This window comes from Anser cygnoides, chromosome 8 (genome assembly GCF_040182565.1).
Source record: "Anser cygnoides isolate HZ-2024a breed goose chromosome 8, Taihu_goose_T2T_genome, whole genome shotgun sequence".
NCBI classification, from domain to species: domain Eukaryota; kingdom Metazoa; phylum Chordata; class Aves; order Anseriformes; family Anatidae; genus Anser; species Anser cygnoides.
In genome coordinates, this window is record NC_089880.1 from 23,664,964 (window position 1) to 23,690,203 (window position 25,240).

General features: G+C 41.0%; 1 protein-coding gene across 2 annotated transcripts in view; it reads right to left on the reverse strand.

Annotated features, from left to right (window-relative positions):
* Positions 1-686: 686 nt before the first annotated feature.
* Positions 687-25,240, reverse strand: part of TESK2 (testis associated actin remodelling kinase 2) — a 77,231-nt gene continuing 52,677 nt past the window's right edge. For both annotated transcript variants that reach the window (XM_048058966.2, XM_013176363.3), the window contains exons 5-11: positions 24,204-24,350; positions 16,206-16,288; positions 14,151-14,226; positions 12,419-12,502; positions 11,223-11,309; positions 7,533-7,668; positions 687-5,447 (exon numbers count right to left, since the gene is read on the reverse strand). In XM_048058966.2, coding sequence (XP_047914923.1) covers positions 4,441-5,447; positions 7,533-7,668; positions 11,223-11,309; positions 12,419-12,502; positions 14,151-14,226; positions 16,206-16,288; positions 24,204-24,350 — 1,620 coding nt within the window. In that variant the 3' untranslated portion in view covers positions 687-4,440. The remainder of the gene's footprint in view (positions 5,448-7,532; positions 7,669-11,222; positions 11,310-12,418; positions 12,503-14,150; positions 14,227-16,205; positions 16,289-24,203; positions 24,351-25,240) is intronic.

A 25,240-nucleotide genomic window follows, 5' to 3' on the forward strand; every position in this document is an offset into this window, starting at 1 on the left:
CTTCAGTCACTGCTGGTAGGGCAATTCATTATGACACTCATAATTATTCCCTGTCTTTCTAATGAAGTTGAGAAGGAAAAAAGTGTTTATTTCTGTTGTTGTTTAAAAAGTGAGAGAGCTGTTCCACCTAATATTTGTACTTTAATTTTGGTTACAACATAAATGAAACCTTTGCTTCTACAGGAAAAAAAAAGTAGAAAGCTGTGCTGGGCTAGCTGATTCTAAACAATGGCAGATCTTTTACACTTCCTAAAGAGGGGAAGATACAGTGGGACCTAAAGCCAGATGTGGTCCTCTTAAACCCTGGTGCGTACTTCCCCTGCTTACTGAAGCTAGGCTGTAGGGCTAGGACACTGCAGTCACAATGGCCATCTCCCTGCAGGCTGAGAGCTACCAAAAGCATCTTGTCTTGTAGGTCACGAGTTGCTGCCTACTCTTCTGAGCACTCTAAGGCAGAGTAGAAAAAAGGCTTTGAGTCTCATGGATTGAGTAGTGTTAACACTTCAGGAAGATGCGGGAGAGAAATAACACAACAAGGATGACAGTTGTCCTTGTTTATAACTCAGCACCAAGTAATGATACCATCTCAAGACAACCATTAATATCATCCATAGCTTAAGTAAGCATTTGAATCAACTTTTTGTTTGTTTGTTTAACCCAGAAGTGTCCTCTTAATCACAAGACTCCACCCTTGATTTTATTTTTATTTTGAAAGCAAGATGGGAAAGTTTACAAAACCTGACCAAGAAAAAATTATGAAAATATTTAACTGGATTCATCTTTGGTTACTTCTTATTGCAGTTCCAATAAAACATACACCATTTCTATAGTTCAAAAAAAAAAGTCAGAAGGTCAATCAACATAAAAACAAGACATGCTTTCTTTACATATTCATAAATATCCACAATATTAGAAAAGTTGTTTTGCAAAGATTTTTTTTCTGGCAGTGTTAACTTACTATTATACACAAGCTACAAACTTCTTCCTAAGCCTTTAATTACAAGTTCAGCTATTTACAGTCTGCAAAATATTAAGACGTAAAACTCCTTCATAAATACGAAAATAGATCATCTTGCAAAGATCTTTATACTTAATCAAATATCTGGCTGCCCCTCCTCCCAAAAAAAAGGTTACTTGTTTTGCATAGAAATGTAGTGACATGCAATATAAACAATAGCATTAAGTGCAAACAGGAATTATTCAAGTGTCTTTAGTCGTACTGGCAAAAAATACCAATGTTCTGTTACACAACACATTGATGCCTTTCCAGCAAGTAGAAGTCTACTAAAGCCCCTTGTCTGCACTGCTTCTGAGGGGCAGCAATTCACATGCATCCTCTTAGTTGCATTTTATCAACCTGCAACCACACCAAAAATAGCTTATAACAGACATGTAAATGAATTCAACGTAGAAAGATTTAAAGTGAATTAAAAACATTTTTGATCTCTTCAGGGAACCTAGCAACGTGTAGAAAGTCTTTTAAAAGAGCAAGAATGGCTCCTCTAAGAAAGTCAAAAACCATGATAAAATCCAATCACGATAAAACTTTGTCACATCACTATAAAACACGGAGTTTGCTGACCACACGTTGGTATTTACGTTCATCAGTAGCTGTCAGAAAATGGCCCCCAGTAGAAAAGCACCTTCAGATGGGCAGAAAACCTAGGAGTACTCGCTAGGTGCAACCTGGATTCAGCTTTGCACAACCAAAGGGATGAGACTTTGAGAGTGCCAACTGCATCCAGACCCTTGGAAACGCCGTGTTAGAGCAGGCATTTAGCTATTTTAAGACGGCCTTTTACTCCAGTTTCATGCACGTGCCTCTTTTCCCATGCAGACCAAGAATGCAGGAAAGGCCTGAGCCTTTGGTATCCCTTGGTATTTCTCTTTCTGACATCTCCCCCTCGGTACAAAGAGCTAGAAAAGTTGATAGATGTGCCCTGTGTCAGCTGGCTGCACTCAGAGTAGATGCTTAGGGAAATAAAAATTTAGCCGTGTTGCTTTGTAAAAGAGCCATTCAGGGCAGGGGAAACGCTTTAAGAGACAGTGCTATAAGAGACAGGTGAGGTCACTGTGACAGCTGTTTTAGACATTTTGCACTCTGTCAGAGGGCAACAGGCTTCCCAGTGAGGTGTCAGCTCTGATGACCAGGGTAATGCAAGCCAGAGGCACGCACCTGTGCTCTGCCGAGGCTGCGCACGGTTACAGGCTGCGGGACAGCTTCCTTGTAGCCTGGGGATCCAGAAGTAAACCATTCCTTATTATTGCTTGTTTGTCTGAAGTCACACACCTACATGCATTTTGTGACAACAGAAGCTGGTGCTGGTGGTTTCCCTCCTGAAAGATTACAGTTGTATAAAAGAAAAAGAGGAAAAAAAAGCAGGCACAAGGCAGGCAGCCAGCTGTCAGTTGAGTTGTGCTGGCCAGTTCCCTGTCCTCAAAGGAAATTACACGCACACGGTGCCAGCCCTTCAAGCTGCTCTGCACTCTGCAGACGGGATACACAAGACAAGCTACCCTACACATCAGCACCTTCAAGAGGCAGAGAGGTGTGAGCCACAGGAGGTGATCTTGGTAAGGATGGGCATTTTTTAAACTGCTGACAGCTGCCTAATGCAGCAGAGACTGTGCTAAGTAACTAAAGGACACTTTCTCATTTAATTCTTTGCAGCCGTTACAAAGGGATAACTGCCACTTAAACTGAGAGACTTCACAAGAGAAAGTCATAACTCACAGAATAGTTACCTACACCTCCAAAAAGCTCAGTATCTCAGCCAAGAAAGAGCTTAGGCTTTCTTCTTCATCCGTTCCCTGAAATGGGAAGAGTAGGAAAAGTCTTGCTTCCATCAGGGAGTACCAGCTTACATTTTCCATCCTTACATGAAAGCAGAAAGAGTGTAACAGACTACCTGGATGAAACTGGACTTCCAACCCCTCAGAGCCTACTGTATCACCTGCTCAGTGATCAGGCAATGAAACCTCAGTTAGGAATGATAATATAGGTTAAAAAAAAAACAACAAAAACCCCACATCGTTGTAGGCAATGATAGCAGAAGGGCAGGATGTGGAACACATCAACACAGAACAAGCTTTCCCATGCATCTCATCCCAGAGTGGGGATCTCTGAAACTGGTTCCAGCAAGCAGCTTTGAAGCGCATGCTGCTGCTGCTCCTACAGCTACCTGCTGGTGGATGGAAGAAGAAAAAGAAATAAGTAGACAATCCTGTTTAGTGACAGGAGAAATGAATGAAGATAACAGATTCTTTCTGTAGAAGAAAAATAATTGGGGACAAGCTATTTTTTTTTTTTAATTTGACAACTCAAAGCCCTTCTGTAAGTCTTCTGCAAAAGCACTCGTGGCTGCAACACTGCTGGCAGCTTCCCTTGAGCAGGGGATTCCTGTCCTCCACCAAGCAGTCTGGTTTTAAATAAGAAACCCTAATTACTGCGCTGGCACCAATGAAATAGGATGTCCTATCAGAAAGGGAAGTGAATGTGTCCCTTCTATCTTAGTGATGATAGTCAGCTGTTAATCTAGATGCTGTATTTATCTATTCTGCAGAAAGAGATCATGGTGTCCATTCAGCTCTTCAGAGATAAGAGCCCCAGAGCTCAGTACAACTGGCACTTTCACTGGCAGTTTCTCAAGAAGCCCAGAAATGTCAGCACCTGGAATATGGCTCCCCTCTCTTGTGCCCTGGGCAAATCTTCCTCCACATCTGGGTCAAGACACACGAAGAGCTGTGCGAGAAAGCGGTGCTCAGTGTCCTGCTTCCCTGCACTAATGCATCATTAATAAATCCCAAGGGAAACAAGAAACACCAGGGAACAGGTTGTTCTTGTTAATTGGAAAGTACTTATCATGTGACTCAGCCTGCAGACGGCAACCAGCGTGAGGGCTTTTGTTTCTGAAAGAAGAGCTTGTTTAATGCTGCAGCACAGCTCTGCTCAGCACAGTTCTAAAAGATCTCTGTGCCCATTTCCAGAACAGAGGCTCTGATTCGCGTGTACTGCTTGCAGAATGCTAATGCAAAACCTGCAGTAGCTTAGAGCAGCTGGTCAGACAGAGGAAAAGGGAAAACCTACAGTTTGCTCTTTCTACCCAATGTGGAACTTAAGGCCTTGAAATGCTCCATGCTGGAATCCAGGTCAAACTCTTTACGTGGTGCCTGCTTCTCACTACTACCGCTTGGAAGGGACTTCGGGGCCCGCATGGACATTCTGGCTGGAGTAGTTCCCCCTCCTAAAGTAAATCAGGAAGGAAGCATAGCTTGAAATAAAGTTAAAATAATCAGTCTCTCCAGATGCTGTCCGCAGCTGTTTGACAGCCCATTCTTACCATCTGCTGGGTCTCTTGAGTATGAAACCCAGCACCACAGAGAAACAGAGTTTAAGTGACTGGGAACAACTCCAGGATGTGTTCCGTTTGAGCCCTCTCTTCATATGCCACAGGTCGACTGCGTGCTGCCACTTGCTGAATTGTTGGAGGTCTGAGACAATGGGGCAGTGCTGTCCCCATCGTGCTCCCTGAACGGCCGTGCCTCTCTCCTCGGCGCCGTGGAAGGACTAACACTGAACAGAGACTTTGGAGACTCCAGCAGTGTATTTTTCAGTAGGTCATCTTCCACCTCCATCTCTTCAGAAGGGAGACAACCGGCAAAGACCTGTGAGGAATGTCCCTCAGAGTTCACTGAATTCTCAGCTGGGAGCCTTTTGTAAGATAGTGGCTCAGGCTGGGCCAGCGCTAATGGTTGGTTACATGCTGGATCTTCACACGTGTTCTCAACAGGGTAAAACCCATTTTCCTCCTGAGACACTGGCCCATCTGAACAGTCCATATCTTCCTCTTGTCCTGGTACAGGAAGAAATTCTGACCTGTGAGGCTTGGCTTGAAAGGGAGGAATCTCTGACACACCGTATTTACTGCTACTCAGCAGTTTTTGCCGAACCTCTGCACTTAGCTGGGTTGGGTCACATCTGCTGACGGTTGAAGACAGTCCACCAAACAGGCCATACTCTTTGTGTGGCAGTTCAGGGGAGACTGGAAGTGATCTGCATTTCCTCCCGGGAGGGAGGGAAAATTCCTGCCAGTCTGTGCTATATGCCTGCCGGACCTGGGACTGACTGGCTTTCAGGCCACCTCCTGCCTCTGGAGAATGCAAGTCAAACACAAGAGAGATCACAGACTTGCTTGGCATGTCAAAGAATTTTATCTTTCCACCCTTGAGGTCCTCCCGTGCACTGAAGGGATTAACTTTCCGGCCTAAACCTTTGCTTGGCGTATAGTAGGGGTCCTGTACATTTATCTTCCTGGAAGGCTTGCGGGAGAAGATATCCGACTGACTGCGTGATAACCAGATATTCCGACGCGGACGGGGTGACTTGGGTGGGATCTTATCGTCCAGGGAACTCAAACGTTTTACTCCTGGTCCTTTTTCAATTGACCCTGAGTGGAAGAAGAGAAACACCTTTAGCTTAAAGGAGCAATATGCCCGCATGTCTGCTCCCTCACAGAGCCTTCACAATAACTGTAGAAGAAAAAGGTGCACTTCTGGTGTTCCAAAGCATCTTCCACAAACACATTTGCTAGTTACTTACAAGTTCCTGCACATACACAATGACACCAGTCTTCTCCCCAGTGTACCACTGGTTTCAAACTTGGAGATTTGGCATCCCTGTCCACAGGACCTTTTAAATGTAAAGCCAGTCAAAGCTACATTTAAAACGTTCTCTGCTCTTCATTCATACCTCAGACCGATTAAATGTCACCTTGAAGAACTGAGCAAACTCAAATTCAGTTAATGCCATCTTACTTGACTAGACAGTGAAACTGGACTGCTTCTCTATTTTATAATCAAATTTGCCACACACATTATGGGGGATGCTAATTTAGCATGCCAACACTGTCTTCAGGATAAAAAAAGGGAAGGAAACTGTACAAAAATCTGAAAGGAATGAGAAAGTCCTTTCAGTCTTCTATGCAAACCCTGTTTTTTAGGGCTCCTTCAAACCTCTTTGCTTTCTGTACGCTGACACAGCAGAAAGTTCATAGAGTGGTCTTGGAGAAGAACAATTTGCATGTTTCTATACTTATCATTGTGGTTTCCAGACGAGATCGCCCAAGATCTGTTGATGATACTGACCATAAAAGAAAGCAAATACAAAACAGTCACCAAAGAAATTGTGACATTTTCAATGTGATGGGAAAAGCCTAAGACTAAAATAAATGCCCTCCTGATACCAAGAGTTAAAATCATTCCAGCCTTGACTCAGTACATTATCCAGTACAGAAATTAGGGATACCTGAGAATTTAACTGCAATGAGTAGGAGTTAAAAAACTTCTACATATGTATGTGTATGCATGCAAATAAGTATGCACACACATGAATAAAATCAAAGTTTATCACTACAACAGGATGGGAAATTAACAGTTGTTTTGGAGAAGACATTAACTTCTTGAGTGTTTGGGACATGCAGCTGCCACTGGCTTTCAAGGTGCCTCTGAAAAGCTGTGGTAGAGTAATAACAACTGAGTGGATGTAATGAAATGATATTTCCTTTTGATTACAATTTCCAGAATGAGCACATGGACTTCTGCTTTTCCCTTTAAATACTGCCACAGTTTAGTCTATAGGTGCTCCACTGAGGAAAGACTATGCAAGTCAAAGAACTGCACGTAACACTTCTCCAGGAAGATGCAAATCTGAGCCTTGCTCCAAAGGGATAATGCCAGGAAAACCAAAAAGAACATTGTTTTTTTCACTCATGCCTCTCAGATGCTTTCCAGGTAGGGAAGAACTATGACATGTGCATGCTCCACGTGGTTTGAAATAACTGATTTTAAAAAATATACAGTTTCATATATGCACCTATATTGTCTGTGTAATATGTTTTACTGTACTCTAAGTTTCCAACACCAGAAATCTACTAATAGAGAAGAAATCTCAGTCAGAACATGCCCCCACAAAGAACTGATTGCAGTTCGCTCCTCACACCAGGGGGCACTACACAGCTTTAGAAAAAGCCCTTCAAGGCCAGCATTCCCAAGGAGATCGGGGATTCGTCTTCTCCTCAGTTCACAATACTTCTAAGGTACTTTATAATACAATGCATCTTCTCTGCTCTTCCTCCTGAGGGAATATAAGTAGCTTCTAAGTGCTACATATAATATATACCAACGAAATTATATACCAAAGAAATTATGTATATGCACTAAGAAGTAGTAGGGGCAAAGCAAAAGTTGATGAATTTTCATGTACTTTTAGCTACTTACATTCCCTAAAGAACTCTAAATTTTACTTCAAGAGCTTGTGGGCACAACCTTTTGAGGCACTTTAAGGAAAAGCTGTTCTTTCCCAAATGACACTGAACAGTGCACCATTGTTCCAAAATCATTTTCAGGCTTTAGGCAAAATAACTCAAACTGTATATAACACCACGTTTATCTGAAATCTCAGTATTCAAAATACAAAACACTGTACTCTCTCACTATTAGCCTGCAGCAATTTTTGTGCAAATACAGACGTTTACCTTTGGGTTTTCTTTCATTGTTGTCAAGATTCAAAAACTTTCTGTCTCTCTCACAGTCCTCATTTCTCAGCCGGTTCAAAGTCTCCTCCAGTGTTTTGACAATATCAGCAAATGAAGGACGTAACTTCGGATCCATCTGTGAATGCACAGAAATCAGATCATTTCATGTGGGTTTGTCCATATTATCCTACTTAATGTTGACAGACAGAAGGAAAACTTGAAGGAACCGAAGCAATTCAATACTGTTTTAAGAAGTGTGTTACCATTGGAAAAAAAATCTAAAGCAGGGGAAAAGTAGACATGAACTAGAACAGAACACTATTATACTGCTCATTTAATTTTCAAGTTGGAAAGATTCTATGATGAGGACATATCTTATAAAGAAAAGGTGGCGAGCTATTTGACTCAGGACTTGAGAGAGGATTTTATTTGTTTTAAACATTTTCCACAGTTCAAAGATGTCTTTCTGTACCCCAGTTATCAGCCAGAGATTATAGAACAATGTAATTTCAAAGTCTGTGTGAAACAATAAGAATTAAAATAGAGCAACTTGGTCATGTTATTCTTTAAAAGTTTGTAATTCTTCCATCATCTCTTGTGGCTTTAATTAAAGCTCACCAAATGGCATTGCTGATTTTAAACTTTCAAATCTTTTATCTTTGCATCTGTTAATTTTCCATACTACTCAGTGTACCAGTCTGTCTTGTGAGGAAGCAAGATTGACAAATTACATGACAAAAGTAATACAACAGAAAAGACTATTTTAGCCCAAGTAAAATATTCTTTCCTCTGCCTCAGCCATCAGTATGTATTTATCAGTACGTATTTTTTCACCCTAATATAAATGCATCTCTAAACAAAGCCAAACATGACAACTGGAATAGAAAGCAAGCAGCTTAATTTAAGTAGTAATTTAGATGGCATTTAATCATTCTGAACACTCGCCCTGTATATATGTTACAGGTTTAACTACCGTAGGTAGCACTGTCTAATTATGCAGTCAAAAGTTAACCTCATTATACTATTAAAGAGATTCCGCTTGACCTGACTGTCTCCAGCTCCCTAAAGGCTTTTTCAGAGCAGACAAGCCTTGACAGGTATCACCACCGTGCAAAGGAAACAGCGGTGCTTTGTAAATAACAAACCGCACAGACCTCCCTGATACTGTCCTGCAGGTCCTGAGATGGATCTTTGCAAAGAGAACTGGTACGACTGGCAATGCTAGAACACCTTCTAGCAACACAGGGTAAAGGGCTGCAAATTCCTACATAATAAAACAAAATCACACCTGCTTTGAATTCAAGAACTGCGATTTCCTGGCATCTTTCTGCTTTCCCTATTTTACTGACAGGGTAGGGCACGGTAAAACACCAAAGCATATCCTCTGTACTCTGGCAAACTTAATGTGGAAAAATTAGAGGGCTGTTGCATGCTGCAGAAAGTAAGAACGGGTCTCTGGCTATTTTAGTTTGTGCTAGGGAAGATCCAGAACAACAGCAGCAATGAAAAAGTGACTCAGAGCAACATTTGCCTCTTCCATCCTGATCACTCAGTTCCGGCTCAAATGGAATAGAAGGCTCTTCCTCAAAGCTGCAGTTCCCCACCGCTTAGCTCATGCTCATAAGCCTTCTGCATGATCATACGTGATTACATTTATAAGCATTCCTGCAAGAGGGCTTATAATTTGCTGGGGGAGCTGTACGTTTCAGACTTCCTTGCATGTACTCATTTTTAAAAACGCTTTGTAACAACAAACTAAAGAATTTTTAATCCACTACTCACACACATCTGTTTTTACTGGTTTTCTTAGGCTGCCCTAAACATGTTTCCTGGCTGTAGAAAACTCCAGGGCTTTGCATATTAGTTCAGCTAATCAGCTGAGCTATACAGCTTACAGTGATTGTCGAGCCATTAAATAATAAAAAGCTATATAAAAATTATCACACAGATCACTTAATACTGGAGTACAGCATGCTTAGGAAGATATAAGACAGCCTTATCTATTTGCTACCTTTTCAATCCACTAGGCAAGTGGTAATGGAATGGCAATATGCTTTGCAGTGAAATCAGCATACTAATGGCTCGATCACAAGACAGTCATTTCCAGTTTCAGTTCAGGGAATGGACGTTTATTATGCAGGAGACAGCATTTGATGATAATCAGCAGGAGAAAATCATTTTTCTCCGAACACAACAAATTCTTACATGAGAATATAAGACCAGTCACTTCCCCTTTCTTCGCGAGTACAGTTCTACTCTGAATTTGTGCTGAAAAATTGCTTTGAATCAAGCACCATGTGTTGGATGCTGTACAATTTCTGGGGACTACAGCTGGGAGCTGAGGTTTCCACAGTCAAACGCTACTTCCACCCAAACCCTATAGTGCTCACATAGTCAAAACAATTCAGAAACATGAGTCAAGCATACCACTGTCCTAGTGAAGTAAGCACCACTGTACTAAGGTGAAATTAGAGGAGCAAAATAGCTTGTCCAGACTAAGTTCCACAAACACATCTAGGATTAATTTATGCCACCTTGTGTCAAGAGCAGAAGTCACCCCCTCACCCATATTCTCACCTGAATGCCATTCTCCCTTCGAGTATGTGCACTTGTACTAATACACTGCAAAGAGAGAGCTTGGGGCAAAGACAACTATTAAAAGAATGGAGAGATGAGACTGCTTCTTTCAGCAGCAGCACTGACATGAAAACAGCCTGAAAATCAGTAACAGACAGGAATAAAAAGCCTGTTCTGAGAGTTTTCTTACAAACGCTCACTAGGACATGGTGCTATTGCTAGTTACAGCATGGCTTGGTTGTGGTGTCCTGAGCAGAGCTTTGTGCAATAAGTATTCTAGAAGGTGTCTCAGCTTCAGGTGAGACAAGTGACATTTCTAGCTTCATCTGAGTTTCTGGAAGCTCAGGTTCTCTTACTTCAGATTAAGCAGTTTACCAAAGGAAACAGTAACCTCTATTATAAGATAATTCACAAAAGGGATCGACTTCCTTGAAATTTTCATGCTGATGAGCCACAAAGGTTATCCAGCGTTATCATCCTTTTACTCAAATAACAAGCAGAAATTTACTCCATACTGCACACTGTCTATAGCCATACTGATATTAAGTCACTTGGGTTCTTGGGTTCAAGTTAGTTTTGTTTCTGTTTTGTTGGTTTTGTTGGGTTGTGTTGTTTTTTTTTTTTAATACAATCTTGGGATTTACAGGGTTATCCCTCTTTTCATAAGGCAGCATATAGAAACTTCAGAGTAGTTTAGTGCCTGCTCTTTATTTGCCTGTCCCCATTTTGTCCCCTCTGTTTATGAGAACAACTCAGAATTCTTTCTTCACAGCTCAGTAGGTCTGTACACAATAACAGCTGGATTTTGTCAGCCTGAGGGCCAGCCAGTGTCAATAACATACAACTGGTTATGATCAGCCTGAGCAGCCTGCAAGAAGCTGTTCAGTGTGCCAGACCTGTTTGTTTGGCATGACAGAACACGGAACAGCAAAAGCAGAAGTCAGACCCTTTTGCAAGGGGAAAGAAAGGGATACAAAAAAATGCAAGGGACTCTCTGGGTTCTCAGAATGTGCACTGCTTAAGTCTCTTCTGTACACACTTTAAGCTCTATCTTCAAAAGCCACAGGGATTTAACTACAGTTTTGGCCTGTCCCCTTCAGGTAAGATACTCACATTACAGCAGTTGAAGGCCAGCTGGAGGAAGTCAGGGGGACAGTCTCCCACCATGTGCTGGAAGGCATCATAATCCAATCCAAAATTCTGCACAAACAAGAACACAGCATAGAGAGTACAGTTGTAAGTGAGGTCTGGCCCAAAATATCTGCTTTTTCAGGGTGTCCCTACATGGAATAACCATGAACACCATCCCTGAACAGCCACATACAGTGGGTTTTGAGAAAACTTCATGCACACTCCAAACTAGCGTTCCCATTGGGATTTATTTGATACAAGATACCTGTAAGAGAATGAGCTGACTTCAAAGCCCATCCTTCTTCCTGGATTCAACTGCAATTCATTGCACTTGAAGTGTTGCCCGTGAGGATCTGGAAGCAATATCCTACACTATCAAGTTTCACCACAGTGATTTTCATAGTGTAAATTAACAGCCTGCTGTAAAACCAGAGGTTTCACTATGATGAAAATTCACCAAGTAGTTAATTTTTCAATGCATGGTACCACTAGGCCGGTGTTACAAATTATCCAGTTCCTTAAATGCACTTCTATAAGAAGATCTGAAGGACAGAAAAACAAAAAGATCTCTTTCTTACATATAGTGGCTCAAGACAAGCATTTTCAGAACTGGAGGTGGACAGGCAATTTGGAAGACCCCTATGGAGGGCCAAAAGCTGCCTTGCAGATGAGACTCAGCCAAAAGGCAACTGAAGAAAGAAGAAGCATCTCCTCTGATTAGTCATTTTTAGCTCAGATCAACGACACTTAGCACAGTGTATGTAAAAATAAGGGTGAGCTTATTTTAGCTCCTGCCCCTTTCATGAGGCAGGGCTACTTAGAGGATGCAGAATGTCAGAAGTGCTCAGTTCTGAAGCTGGCAAGAAACCTGTGTGAGCTATCACACTACAAAACTGAAGTCCTGCAACACCCTCAATGTTCTGAGGGTTACTAGGGACAGGTCTGGAGCTTCTGAAAGGACTTCCCCTGATGACTGCTGCTGCACAAAGTCTGTGTCAAAACATCTTCGATGGAGCTTCTTACAACAACAGCGTAGAATACAAAGGCCTTTTACAGGCTCTTTTTAGTGTAACAACTATTCATCCTATCTTTGGCAGCAGTGCCAGAAGACCTAAAGGCCAGCCATTATCATGGCATATTTACCGCCTCCCACCAACATTATGAACGTAACCACTTACCTCTGTGCGAGGGAGATAGTCTGGATCTGCCTGTATTCTTGCTATAATCTCACACAGAATTATACCATAGGAGAACACATCCGCCTAGGAGGAAAAAATAAATAGCTACATGGTTCAGCTATGAATACACTACTCTTATCTGCTACTGAGTTTCTCCTTACCCCCAACTGGTTATCGAGAACAACTAAACCAACACCACAGCCTTGCAACCACGAAGCAACTGCACTATAACTAATATTTTCCATGTGAAGAAACATATGCTCACAGTAAAACCCTACTGCAGCACAAAAAGCAATGATGATTTTAAAACTCTTTCAAAAAAAAAGCCACTATTAAATCAGCAACATAAAAAAAATCTTTCCTTGCATAAAGAATAGTAAAGTTGCATTTGATGTCTTACAGATGGGAGTAATTAAAAACATAGCCAAAATATGACATGCCTATATATCACTGTGGTTAGAAAGAGGGGTTTAGAATACACGTGCACACAGCTTATCCAGAATATTAATGCTGTTCTTCAGAAAAAATGTAAATTTTTTCCCCCCTTTTCTCACAGTTCAGCACCTCTGGAGAAAAGAATCTCCCAAAGCTTGAGATACCTAATAACATTGTACACCCGCCTCCTTTTCCATTGAAATTTCCATGCTGCTTAGTAATCACTTATCTGAGCATCCCTGGAGCTGCACAGTTCCTCAGATTTCCACCCACCTGAACTTACCAAGTAATAAAATTTGGGAAAGCATTCAATAAGGGTCTACAGAGCAGAAACTGGCATCCCTCAGCCCTCAGGTATAAGGCAGGCTTATATGTTAACCTTTCACACTGATAGAGACCTGCTTCCTCTTTAGTCTCCCATGCCCTAGGGTTAGTGAAGAATGTGGCACCACATCTGGGTACTTTATTATTAATTTAGGTCAACTGGAACTCTCAAAGCTTTGAAATAGTAATGATCACATTTATTACTGAAGTTGCTACTGCTTTCCTCTACGTTTAAAGTACCAACAATTGAACAGATATTGAGTACTAGCTAAAAAAAGGTACAGGATGTGGGCTTTATCATGAAAAGTTGCTCTTGCAGGGCTGAACTACACTGTGTTTTAGAGAACATCTTTGCACATGACAGAGGAAACCCTGTGTAAAGAACAACCTGATAGAAAAAATACTATTTCTAGAGCCTAGTGTGATCTGATGCTCCACTAAAAGAAGCATTTTCCAGTACCACCAATAGAAAAAAATGTAAGAAATGCCTTTGGAGAACATTTTTTATCCAGGCACATCACCTTTGAGTACTGTTGATTTTTTTTAATTTTTTTTTAATTCAAGTAATTGTACAAATTTACAGACCTCTTATTTTTAAGAAGAGATCACTAACCCATTGTCAGGAAAATAACCACCACCAAGTATCACCAGACATTTCTAGCAAGACCTGGTTAAATCAAGCTGTGTCAGGTAGACAAGTCATTATCACATTTCTGCACATGGGGTGTTTCAAAATGGAAAACAGCATAACAGTGAATTATGCTAAAGGCACTTCTATTTCTGCTTAAGAAACTATTCCATGAATTAAAATTATTAGCTGTTCAACTCACACTCTCCCTCAGTCTGAATGACCTACCTAGTATAGGAATGTGACAAATGAAAAAATAACAATAATATTATGGAAATCTTAAGTCTTCTATACAGATACTGAAAAGAAACAAGTGACAACTAAAGTCTATTTACATGTACCAACCTTTTCATTGTACGGTTCATCTCTGAGAACTTCTGGTGCCATCCAGAAGGGTGACCCCACCACTGGTAACTTTTCACTATGTGTAGGCATAGAGGAGGAGAGAAAAGAATAATCATTAATGAATTGGTCCGATTCACACATTGCTATAAACTTTCTGTAACTGCAAGCATCTGTAGAAACTTTCACCGTAGGGAAGTCTATACAAGTGGGATCCATAATATACTGCATTTTACTCTAATTTCCTACTGTAGTTACTGGAACATTCAATAGCAAGGGAAGGTGAAAGAGAAAGAAAGCCTAGGTCAATTACTCAACATATTGTATTTCCAGTTCATAAGTGCCTGAGCCCCCCGCCGTTCCTTCCTTCCCCCCCCCCCCCCCTCAATTGTTTTATCTTCAGGTCACATATTTCAATAGCTTTGTTTTCCAAACTCTTGGCAGAGTGGATTCCTTCATCTATGTTTAAAAAGGCTTGTGGAGATCAGTTTCTGGCTAGATGTCAAATTCTCTATTCATTCAGCAGGACATGCAATTACCCCTACATGCATACCTACAGGCAGCTCCCAAAGTATTCAGCACAGCCTGCTTGCACATTTTGTCAAACAAAAAAAAGCCAAGATTCACCAGATACATCTTTTAGTAGGGAAAAGTTAAAAGTAAGTAGAATAGAACTGATTTTAGAATAGAGCTGATTTGACATCTCTACAATGTTTCCAATATGGCTGAAGACTATGGTCTTAATAAAGGCATCAAGCTTGTCCCCCAGCTGTCCTCGAATGAACACCCACAAAAAGGCCTCTGAAGGCCTCTAAAACCATGGGTTCCTAGACAGAAAACCGGAAACAATATAACTGCATTTGAAAATGATGGTAAGGCTAGATAAGGCTAGACAGAACTGAAATGGTGGCTACAGCAACACTTTCATTATCTTATATAATTAGTATCAAGATACTTGATTTAGCTATTACTATACTCTCAGTTTTCAGGACATCTCAAAATTGGATATTAAAACCACACTGATGTCTTCCTGATTCTGTCATGGCTTCCTATTGATACAGTTGAAGCTTTCAGAAGAACCTTAAAAGGTAGAGATTCCACAGGAGCGTACAAGATGCACATTGACTGTGCTTATCAGTAGTTTGGAATTAAAGTGTTCGCTTTGTTAAGCTTTCAGATCAATATTTCACCGACATTAACACAAGCCTTCAGACCTCCCAAGCTACTGTTTCAGGATACACGCAGTTTAAAAACAGTGCATAGCTGGGATCAACTTTTGTTTTCTTTGCAGTCAGAAGAGCCAGAAGGATTTTTTTTTTTTTTTATTTTATGGTGAAGCACACACTGGAGAAAATTTGACTGCACATTTAACAGTCAGAATTCCCTGAAAGACAAGTCAATATAAAGATGAGAGGACAATTAAATCCTTGTCCTCGACCTCCCTAACAGAGGGATGACAAGAGGACTATTTCAAATCATGACAATAGTTTGCGACAGTCACCTCACCTGTGCACTCCTCAAATGAGTGAAATTCATAGTTTCATCCCACGGAGAGAAAAATGCTGAGCTACTGTTAAACAGTAATTTTAATCTCTCTCCTTTATCGACCTGAATCTTAACTAACACAGAGGTTAAAGAGAAAAATAATGGAATGCCACTGAATGTTGTTTAGAAAAATGGAAAGGAGCTAGAGTTGTTTGGGATCAGTAGAGGACATTTATTATAAAAATGATCCCCATCCAGATTTTTTGTTTGTTTGTTTTGTTTTTTGTTTTAAATAACAAAACTACCAAATACCTGCTTGGAAGATCTACTGAAAAACTTGAGTAAATCCTTTACTCACTGGAGCAGTTTTTAAAAATAAATGACACCACTAAAACAGAACAGACAATAACTAGAACACTGGTCATCCAGCCTGCAGTTCTAGATCAAAGACTGAGTATGCTTGTCGCAAGTTCTATATCAGAATGCAGTAACGGCCTTGGGGACTCAGCTCAATAGAGCTTCTGACCTGCAACCACACCGCAACTCTCACTACATTTTGATTAGTTCACGTACCTGTGATCTGGAATTTTCTCTGCTAAACCGAAGTCTCCCACTATTGCTGAGTATCCGTTCTCATCGTGTTTTATTAAGCAATTCTGAGTGGGGAAAAAAAAAAGAAGAGTTATTGTCTGTGCATGAAAACCCTTATAGCATTTGTTTTACTTATTTTAAATCTGGAACAAGATTACAAGGTATTGTTTGGAAGACATTTGCCTATGAGAAGCTTTTCTCTGAAAGCAACCACCCTTTTCCCCTACCCCCCCCCCCCGCACAATCACATGTCTGTCAAACTTAAGATGCTGCAAACAGTCTTACACTTAGTTAATAATCCACTTAAAAACTTGCTGAGAAAGCAGGCAGTCATAGGCAGCACATACCCAGCTAGGTCCTAGCAAGAATTAAGATGATTTAATTCCCCTACTGTTCAAGTACGCAGTACGTGCTGTTTGCTATGACACCTTAAGTTTTCTTTCAGGTCCTGAACCTGACCAGGATACAAGGTTATCAGAACAACGGTTTTGTATATTTTGCTATATTAATTACTTAAAAGGAACTCTGCTTTACAACAGATTACCATCAGAAAATGCAAGATGTTGCAGAGTCACACATGCTTTTAAAGACTCGAATCAAATTCTTTATTCTACAGTACACCATAAACCTGATTTAAGGGAAAAGGATAATAGGAAAAAGGTGTCAATCTTTTCCTTTCATATGCCCTTTCCAGTGTCAGGAGGAAGGGCAATTTAAGGACACACACCAATAATTCTGGTTTGGCAGCCTCACATCACATGCAGGGTATTATCAATCTATATTTGTTGCTTTTATTTACAACTCAGACGTATGATTTGACCATTCCAGTACCACATCTTTTCCCCTCTGACCGAATGAATTAAAAACTGACTTCCTAAGTTTTTCTGTCCTACAAAAAGTGGGGCAAGACAGAATTCACTCCCTTACACACGCCTTACTCCACAGCCTTCTGCGGGCGGTACAACAGCAGTGACAGGCGGCAAAGCCACTGCTGACTCCTACAGAGCGGTACCCTGCATTAATTAGCTGAACAGCAGGAAACACACTTTCTAGCTTTATTGTGCTTGGACGTACAAAAGCCCCTCGCTGACCCCAGCGTATTGGCTTGTCTGTACAATGCAGCTACCAAGGAAAGAGAGTCCCTTGTCTAAAAGATCAAGTCCAGGTCATCGCTGTTTACAGATTCAGAGATGACTGCGGCTCAGGCCACGCAGTGAGTTTTCTTCCTGCCAATTAAAAGGTTAAGAGAGACGTACTTGCAATCACATAAAGAAAAGGCATCCAAGCCTCCCGAGGTGCAAAGTTCTATTTGTTTAGCATGACTCAAGTGTAATAAGTGCAGTTACTTTGGGGATTCATAAACTTGGACAAAGTTAAATCAACCGTGCTTGCCCAAAGAGCAGTAAAGCTTCTCAGTTATGGGCTTTGTTATCTTCTATCAAAGAGCACATTCATTCAGCTCGCCTCTGTTTAAACATTTGCTTGCTGTAAGTGGACTTAAAACTGAGAAGGATAAAACTTTTTTTGTAAAAATCTTACTCAAATGATTCAGCCATTGGGCATTTCGTTGCGTACCACAGAAACAAGTCTGAGGACAGCAGAGTTTTCATAGCGTACTGGAATGCCAACCCTGATACTCCACTGCATAAACCAGTTTATTTTATGACACGAGTTGTTCAACAATTAAAGATGATTCATAATTTGTCATTTAAAAAATTTTGATTCAAAAGAAATTTACTTTTAAAATCTAGCTTCCCATCTTGCATTAATTGTTTACATTTTGTTCATTTTGAGTAGCAAGAACACAGTATTTCTTTTTACCACCTGAGTTTGGTGTATTAGGGTTATTTCTCCAATAAGGCCTGTTTTGCAAAGATTTCAGAGAAATATTTTAATTCAGATCAAAAACTATTTTCATAACCAAAAAGCTGTAGAAACAGTTCTACTGAGTGTAAGACTCACAATAATCTACAGGGCTGCTTTGATACCAAGGGGCGGCTTAAACACAACACAAGCCTGACAGACAATTTTCCTCCTCAGCGGCACACGATCACATCCCATTTGACATTCACACATTGCCAACTGAAGACGAGCAATCCTATTCCCCCCCAAGCCCCAGGCAGCCCCAGCACTCAGGTGCAGCACAGAACCGTTACCCAAGTAGATTATTCCTGGATAAAACATAAATTAAACCAATAGAGCAGGCAATCTAGCTGCCACGTAATGCTGCCTGACAGCTCTGAGCTCCTTCCCAGCTGAGCAGGAGCTGCATGCTGTAGGGCCAGGCTCCCCTTCAGTGCAGACCTTTGGGGAAATCAAGCAGAACTGACACGGACATCCCACCCCACCTGACGACCCCTTCTGCTCCAAAGGTTCTGCCAGCGAGGCCAGGACACCCCCACAAGGCAACGGGGAAAAGCCCAGGGCTACATTTTATAAATACTCAATTGTTCTGCTGCAGGGGGCTGCGCTATGTTAAATGATGTAAATAAGGAAGCTGAACTATTTGCTTCCATTAGTGGAAGCCTGGCTTTTTTCTGCTTATGAAAAGTACTGACTGTGAGTTTGAATTCATTAGGGTAAGTACAGGAATGACTTTTTACCTACAATTAAATCAGCTGTGAGCAGGTGACATGCACCAGAAAAAAAAGCCAGTGTCACTGCAAGTGCTCACTGTAGTGAGATTAAACCAATTTAATTCAACTGGTGCAAATTTTGATGTAGCTAAATATCAATTTCTTGGAACCCAGGAAGAATAGAAGCCTGTTTCTACCAAAATCAGTAGGACAGCCTTGCTGTGGATACTAGCATGATCAGATGTCACCTTTACGCCCATACTGCTCATTCAGGAGAAAGTTTTGCAGGGGGCGATGCTTCACTGTGCTGAGTCTCTCCAAGTGCTCTAAGGATGGCTGCCAGCATCGCCGCACTCCTCCACCAGCCTTCCAATCCTTGTAAAGCTGTTACCCAGCATTGCACCAAATTCACGGCATGGACAGTTTCGTTACCAGATTTAAAATGCAATTCATGAAAAAGGAGACTTATACAGCCTAGAGCAGGTGGTAACTAGTAGTTATGTGCAAACAGCGAGACATTTTTAAGCATTCACATTCCGCTACCAAGATAAATCAGGATCAAAACAGGCACAGAGCTCCATTAGAGAGTGAAAGGTTGAAAATAACTTTAAAATTTAAGCTAGAGGTGATATTTTAGTAGGAAAAGTACAGAGCATAATGCGTTGTTTCTGCTGACAAATTTACACTTCCCAGTTTATACAAAAAAGAAAAAATATGCATTAATTTGGTAATTAGTTTAATTACTGGAATTTGGCACAGAGACACAGGAGTTCAACTTCCTCTCTAGCATAAAGGACAGCTTCAAAAACTGCCAGTGAGACGAAATGTCAAGCAGCTTTACAACATGGGCTTTAAGAAAACTTGTCTGACTTACTAGTGCACTGTTTGTATAAGCTGCAAGGCAATAAAACACGAAGACCTTCTCAAGCTTTCTCCTTGGACCTCTACATAAAGAGGGATATTCTTTCCTTTGGCAGCTCACACGGTCACAGAGGGCAGTATTTGACTGCAGTTGGGTTCTTGATGCTTTCTCCCCCCCAAAACGGGGACCCCATCGGTCCTTCCTGAGGCAGTCTCTTAATAAAAGCAGGGAGTTCTGTACACGAGTCCTAAAGAGTTAACGGAGCTGTTTATGCAGAGACAGATGTGAAAGAACATAAAGCCCCCTTTGTGTGTTACAGCAGCTTAACATCTGCTTTGCACAGCATAATCCTGCTAAGATGAATGCAATATTCTACTCTCCCTTTTACACAAACAAAACCCGAAAATAGACTGAAAAGTTTCAGAGTTAAAAATAAGTTGCTCAGATGAAGAAACCTCATCATTTTGTTTTATGACATACAAGCTAAACTCCTCAGAGATTTTATTGCACTCTAGAAAACAGACGTACTCCTGATGTACTCCTGATGTGTCATTTGCAATCCTCTGATGACTGTTACTGAATTAAAATACTTAAATGCATCATCTGTGTTTAAAGTGCCATCCCTTAGCAGAAACACAATTGACAATTTAATGTGCAACAGGAAGTTTACAATACTGTACATGTTTTTAAAACTAAAACCAATATGTTTAAGGGACAGGCTCCATTTTGGTCTCAAAGTACCAGTAAAAGTTTAGTGTTATCATTAGAAATAAACTGTAACAGCTTGCTTTTTTTTTTTTTTTTTCAGTGCAAACCCTCCTGTGCTGTGCAAAATATCCAGGCAAGAGCTCAGCCTAGCACAAAGGGGACCTTACAGAAGCAGCAGCAAGTAGAAGACTGATCAGACAAAGGTTCTGTTCATTGCTTGGGGTTTATTTTGTTTTGACCAAAAAAAACAACACACAAGGTAGGGAGTGAGGGGATGTCACTCTCAAGCCCGAAGGCAGGGAGTTTACCTTACATCAGGTAGTCCACAGTGACTGCTCGCGTGCGTGATTCTGTAACTGAGACCACTCATCTCTCCGTGAAAGAAGGGCAAGCCATTCCACATTTACTGTGAAGTGAAAGCCCATGTTGGCAGGAATACACACACATATACACATATATTGGCCAAGAGATCAGAATTCCTCCATAGATTTTACCACCAATGGAGCTTACCTAAAGCTGCTCACCACCTACTATTGATTGTAAGACCTCGTTTTCAATCGCACCCAATTCTGGAAAACCAGAAGGCACACACCTATGATCTGCAGGCTGGGAAGAGCCAATCCAACCCTCCTGAACCTCTGACAGATCCAAGCTGGGCTGTTGCTGTCACTCAGGGCAGACCAACCTGATCAGCTACAGAAGCCCGTGCGCAGGGCCCGAGGGCAGAGCTGCTCACAACACGGGTGAATGCCAGCTCTCCGGCCAGCCCTGTCCTCCAGCAAGCTCTCCCGCTGCGACAGCGGGGCAGCAGGAAGGGCACAAGAGGGGTGTCAGGCACGACATCCCCCGGGGGCTGCCACATCGACTATACTGACCTACATCTGCTCCTCGCTACTGTTCCTTCCCTCTGGCTTTCTGCAGTAACACTGCTCTGCCACGTGGTGCAATTAGGCAGGGAGAGATCATCCTGCCATATACTAATTGTCAGGAACAACTAATTTTCAATCCTAGATTGACAGAGGATGGTTACTTTTTCTTTAAGCCTTTATGCATCCAGCACACATACACATACGTTGACACTCCTGCACAGAAAGTCTCAGTTTATAGTTCAGTCAAGGCAGGTAAGTTTCTAGAAAAAATACCTTCCTCTTCATCCCAGCAAACTCAGCATCTGTTCTGACTTTTGTCTAAATCCTTGTCTTCACCCTCAGGTAATTAATGAAGTCCTCACATCAAGTCCCAAAGCTCACCAAAGAAGCACAGTACAGAACACTACTGAATCTACCCTTATCCCACCCAGATCACAAGCTCTTCCCTATGGATTGAGCCTCTCAAATCTTCCTTCACCTCGCTCATACGTTGACTATTTAATAGTAAGAATGGAAGGCGACTCAACCCATCAGCAGTACAAACCTGGTAAAATACAAAATACATTTCCACTAGTAAAATTCAAAAGTACCCTAGTGCTTAAAGTCTGGTGTTTCATCTACTTCACCTCCTAAGAAGAAAACAGGCAAGTGCATACATCACTTCAACAAATAAATAAGTAAAACTGAGGAACTGGAAAACATTACAGTACAACCAGCTACCCGGAAGGCAGCTGACGACAAACTTTTATCCACACACACTACCCTTAGTGCTAAGACCCACCCAAACACAGCATAACCACTTGTAAATTCTTGCTGGGGCTGGTGGTGGTGTTAAATGTGGACTCTTTAGTTTATTATTATTTTTTAATAACCCTTACTACTTCCTGTGGCCACTGATGTGCTTGCTGGTACACTGAAACCACGCACTCACCCTGCGTTTTCTAAACAATGGCTTACACCAATTGAGCAATAGATAACATTGAAGCGCTGTTAGGGCAGCTCCAGAGAATGATACGTAATCATGCAAAGCTCTGAATAAAGGCATTCACGCTCAGGAAATGGATTTTCATAGGACTAGCCACCACAGCATGTGTTTATGGTAAATACTGCAGGCGATCTCCTTAGTTACTTTGGTTCCTTCCAGTAACTCTACTTCCCCACTCTCAAATGCGCTAAAATTCATCATGAACTGAAAAAAAGGGGGGACCACTAAGTTATCTTTTCAGTTATTTTTATGCACTTATCTGCACACTCCAAGGTGACCTAAATGGAGCTTTCTGAGCCTATCACAAACCGACATGTCTTCAAGTCCGGGCATTTGTCATAAGTTTGACGCTCTTGAATTCAGCACCTTTCATTTGAAAGGCCATCCGAAGAAATATTTTACTGCTTCAGTGAAATACTTCTTTCGCCTACCAGTTGAACATTTTTTCCCTTGGCTAAATGCATGTCCTTCATCTGCTTAACAATATGCCGAGATAACTTCAAAAAAAAGTGGATGGAAGGCTAGTAGTCACTTGGATTTTCAAACACGCTGTACTGAGTTTTTATTTATAAAAGCTGCTTCTAATCTTCAAAAAAAAAATGGTTCCCCTTAGGTTAAGATTATGTTTTTTCTGGATGCTTTTGGCTGAAGTGACATTATAAAGTCTTCCCAAGACAGTTTTTGGGGTATTTTCATATTACAAGTCCTGAGTAAGCTTAAATAGGGTCATTAGCAGACAGGACAGCAGTCATCACAGGCTGCAATGGATGGCAGGATCCAGTGTGAATACTGGGGCAATTTGTTCCCAGAGCTTAGTGCTCTATGAAACTAGAAGCAGTCAATACTTCTAGCTGAGTTTGAATTAGCTAGCTACTTCAGCCAAGTAAATCCATACAAGCTGTCACCAAAGCAGTTCAGACCGATCTAAGTCCATTGAAAACTCTGCCACTGAAATACCGTTCTGGAGGATAGTTAATAAATTCACCGAGAGGTGACAGACTTAACGTTAGCAGTCATAAACAATACAGGTACCTTGCCCGTACGCCGAAGCAATGGAGAAGTCTTTGTTTGTGATGCGATCATTAAAACAAACAGGAGAAAAGAGCTCAACAGATTACTAGGAACTCATTAAATATTTCTAAGATCAAACTTCAGAAAAATGAAAGCTTCATTTCAACATTAGTGTTTGAGCAACGAATTAGGGCAGTTTGAATTTTCATCACATGGAATTTAACTTGTATGATATAATAGTTACATTGCTGAATTAGTCTATTCAAGAACTGGAATTCCAAACCAGCCCACCAGAGATTCTAGGAGTTCTTTTTTAATTCTTTCCCTTCCCATACAAGATTCCTTCATTCCAGTCTCCGTATGGATTCCTTCTTTCCTAACTAACCTTTTTTTTCTTTTTCAATCCTTGTAAGACCACCGAAAAAACATAGGTAAACTGGTTTGGTCTTACTGACCATAGAAATGGAAGAAATATAAAACAGTACTGTGAATTAGTAAAGAACAGCCACTCTTCCTGTTGAAGGAAGATTTGTGAAATGTATTGGGAAATAGAACAAAAATAAAATTTAAAGTGCATTTGTAATAATCTCAACTTGGGATCTTTGTATGATTGTTCTGTTGCAAGTATTAGATTGTTATGCTAAATTATCCAGGGATTGTAATACATTACTGAACCATAATTCAGAACAAAAAACTAAGAACTCTGCAGCTGGTTTCTGAGAAATCCTAACCTGAACTCATTTAAGGAATGACCTTCCTTCAGCGTAATTATTTCTTCAGTTCCCATGAAAACTATCAGCATGTTTTGGGAAAGATTTTAAACCTATAAACTGTATTTGAATTTGTTTCTTACAGTGTCTTAGATCACACTTTATATAACAGTACTTCTCTGCTGGAAGGAGAAGAAAGAACCAAACAATCAGTTATAGTACCTTCATTTAAAATTTCCCTTCATTTTATAGACAGTACCTTGGATGTAAGGTCTCGATGAAAAATGCCTTTATAGTGAAGATAACTGATTCCCATAGCAATGTCATAAGCCAATTTCACCCTCACTGTCCAGGGCAAATGCTGGTTACTGTCTAATAGCTGCTCCAGGTTACCACAGTTGATGTACTGAAAAGACAAAACAACATTTGTAATTAATTCACTTCAGATATCATCAGGAATGTAAGATTCATCACTACACAAGCATCTTTAGCTCAACTATACATTAAAAATTTTTTTCCCCTTAAGGCTAAGCAGGCAGGAAGTTTGCAGACCACGAGAGGCTGAAAACATCTCCCTTCCCCACCTCTACCACTACATTCATGTTAAAGATGCATGCAACAGCCACCACTGCATCAACTAACAATACTTAAATGCTGGTATTGAAATAGACCTTTCAGAAACACCTACAACATAATACTACCCTCTCATTTCAGCGTGATGAACATAAATGAAAAAAAGATGAAGAGCTGGCTCTCGGGCAGAACAAAACAAGGAGAGGGCTAAGTATCCAAATGTAGGTCATGGAGCCTGATCAAGCTCCCAGATATCTTTTCCCTAAACTGAAGCAGCAGCAAAGAAAAATATCACAATATGTTACTGTAAGTTACACTTTTTTATTGCTGTATCTGCAAGCCCTAGTCAGGGACCCGATTCCCGCTGCGTTCGGTACTACATCAGCTCCATCAAATGGAAACCCTCACGAGAAGGAACATGCACTAACTGTAAGATAAATGCTGTAAGAGACTGTGAAACGAATCCTCAGCCAAGCAGTGCTAAGTAATATAATCCTAGGTTAAGGCACAGCAGCTCCGCTGCTTCTCAAATAATCATTAAAGCAACACTGGACTTGTGCTTCACGTATAGATCCCTTACGCCACAATACCTTCTATGCTGTGTTTTAACAGCTTCTGGTTTCGCTCCCAACCCCCTCATTAGCCACAAAGCAGAGACTAGGTCAGGCCAGAAGGGAAACCTGGCAGCAACGCAGTCAGTTCTCTCAAGAAAATCCAAGCGAG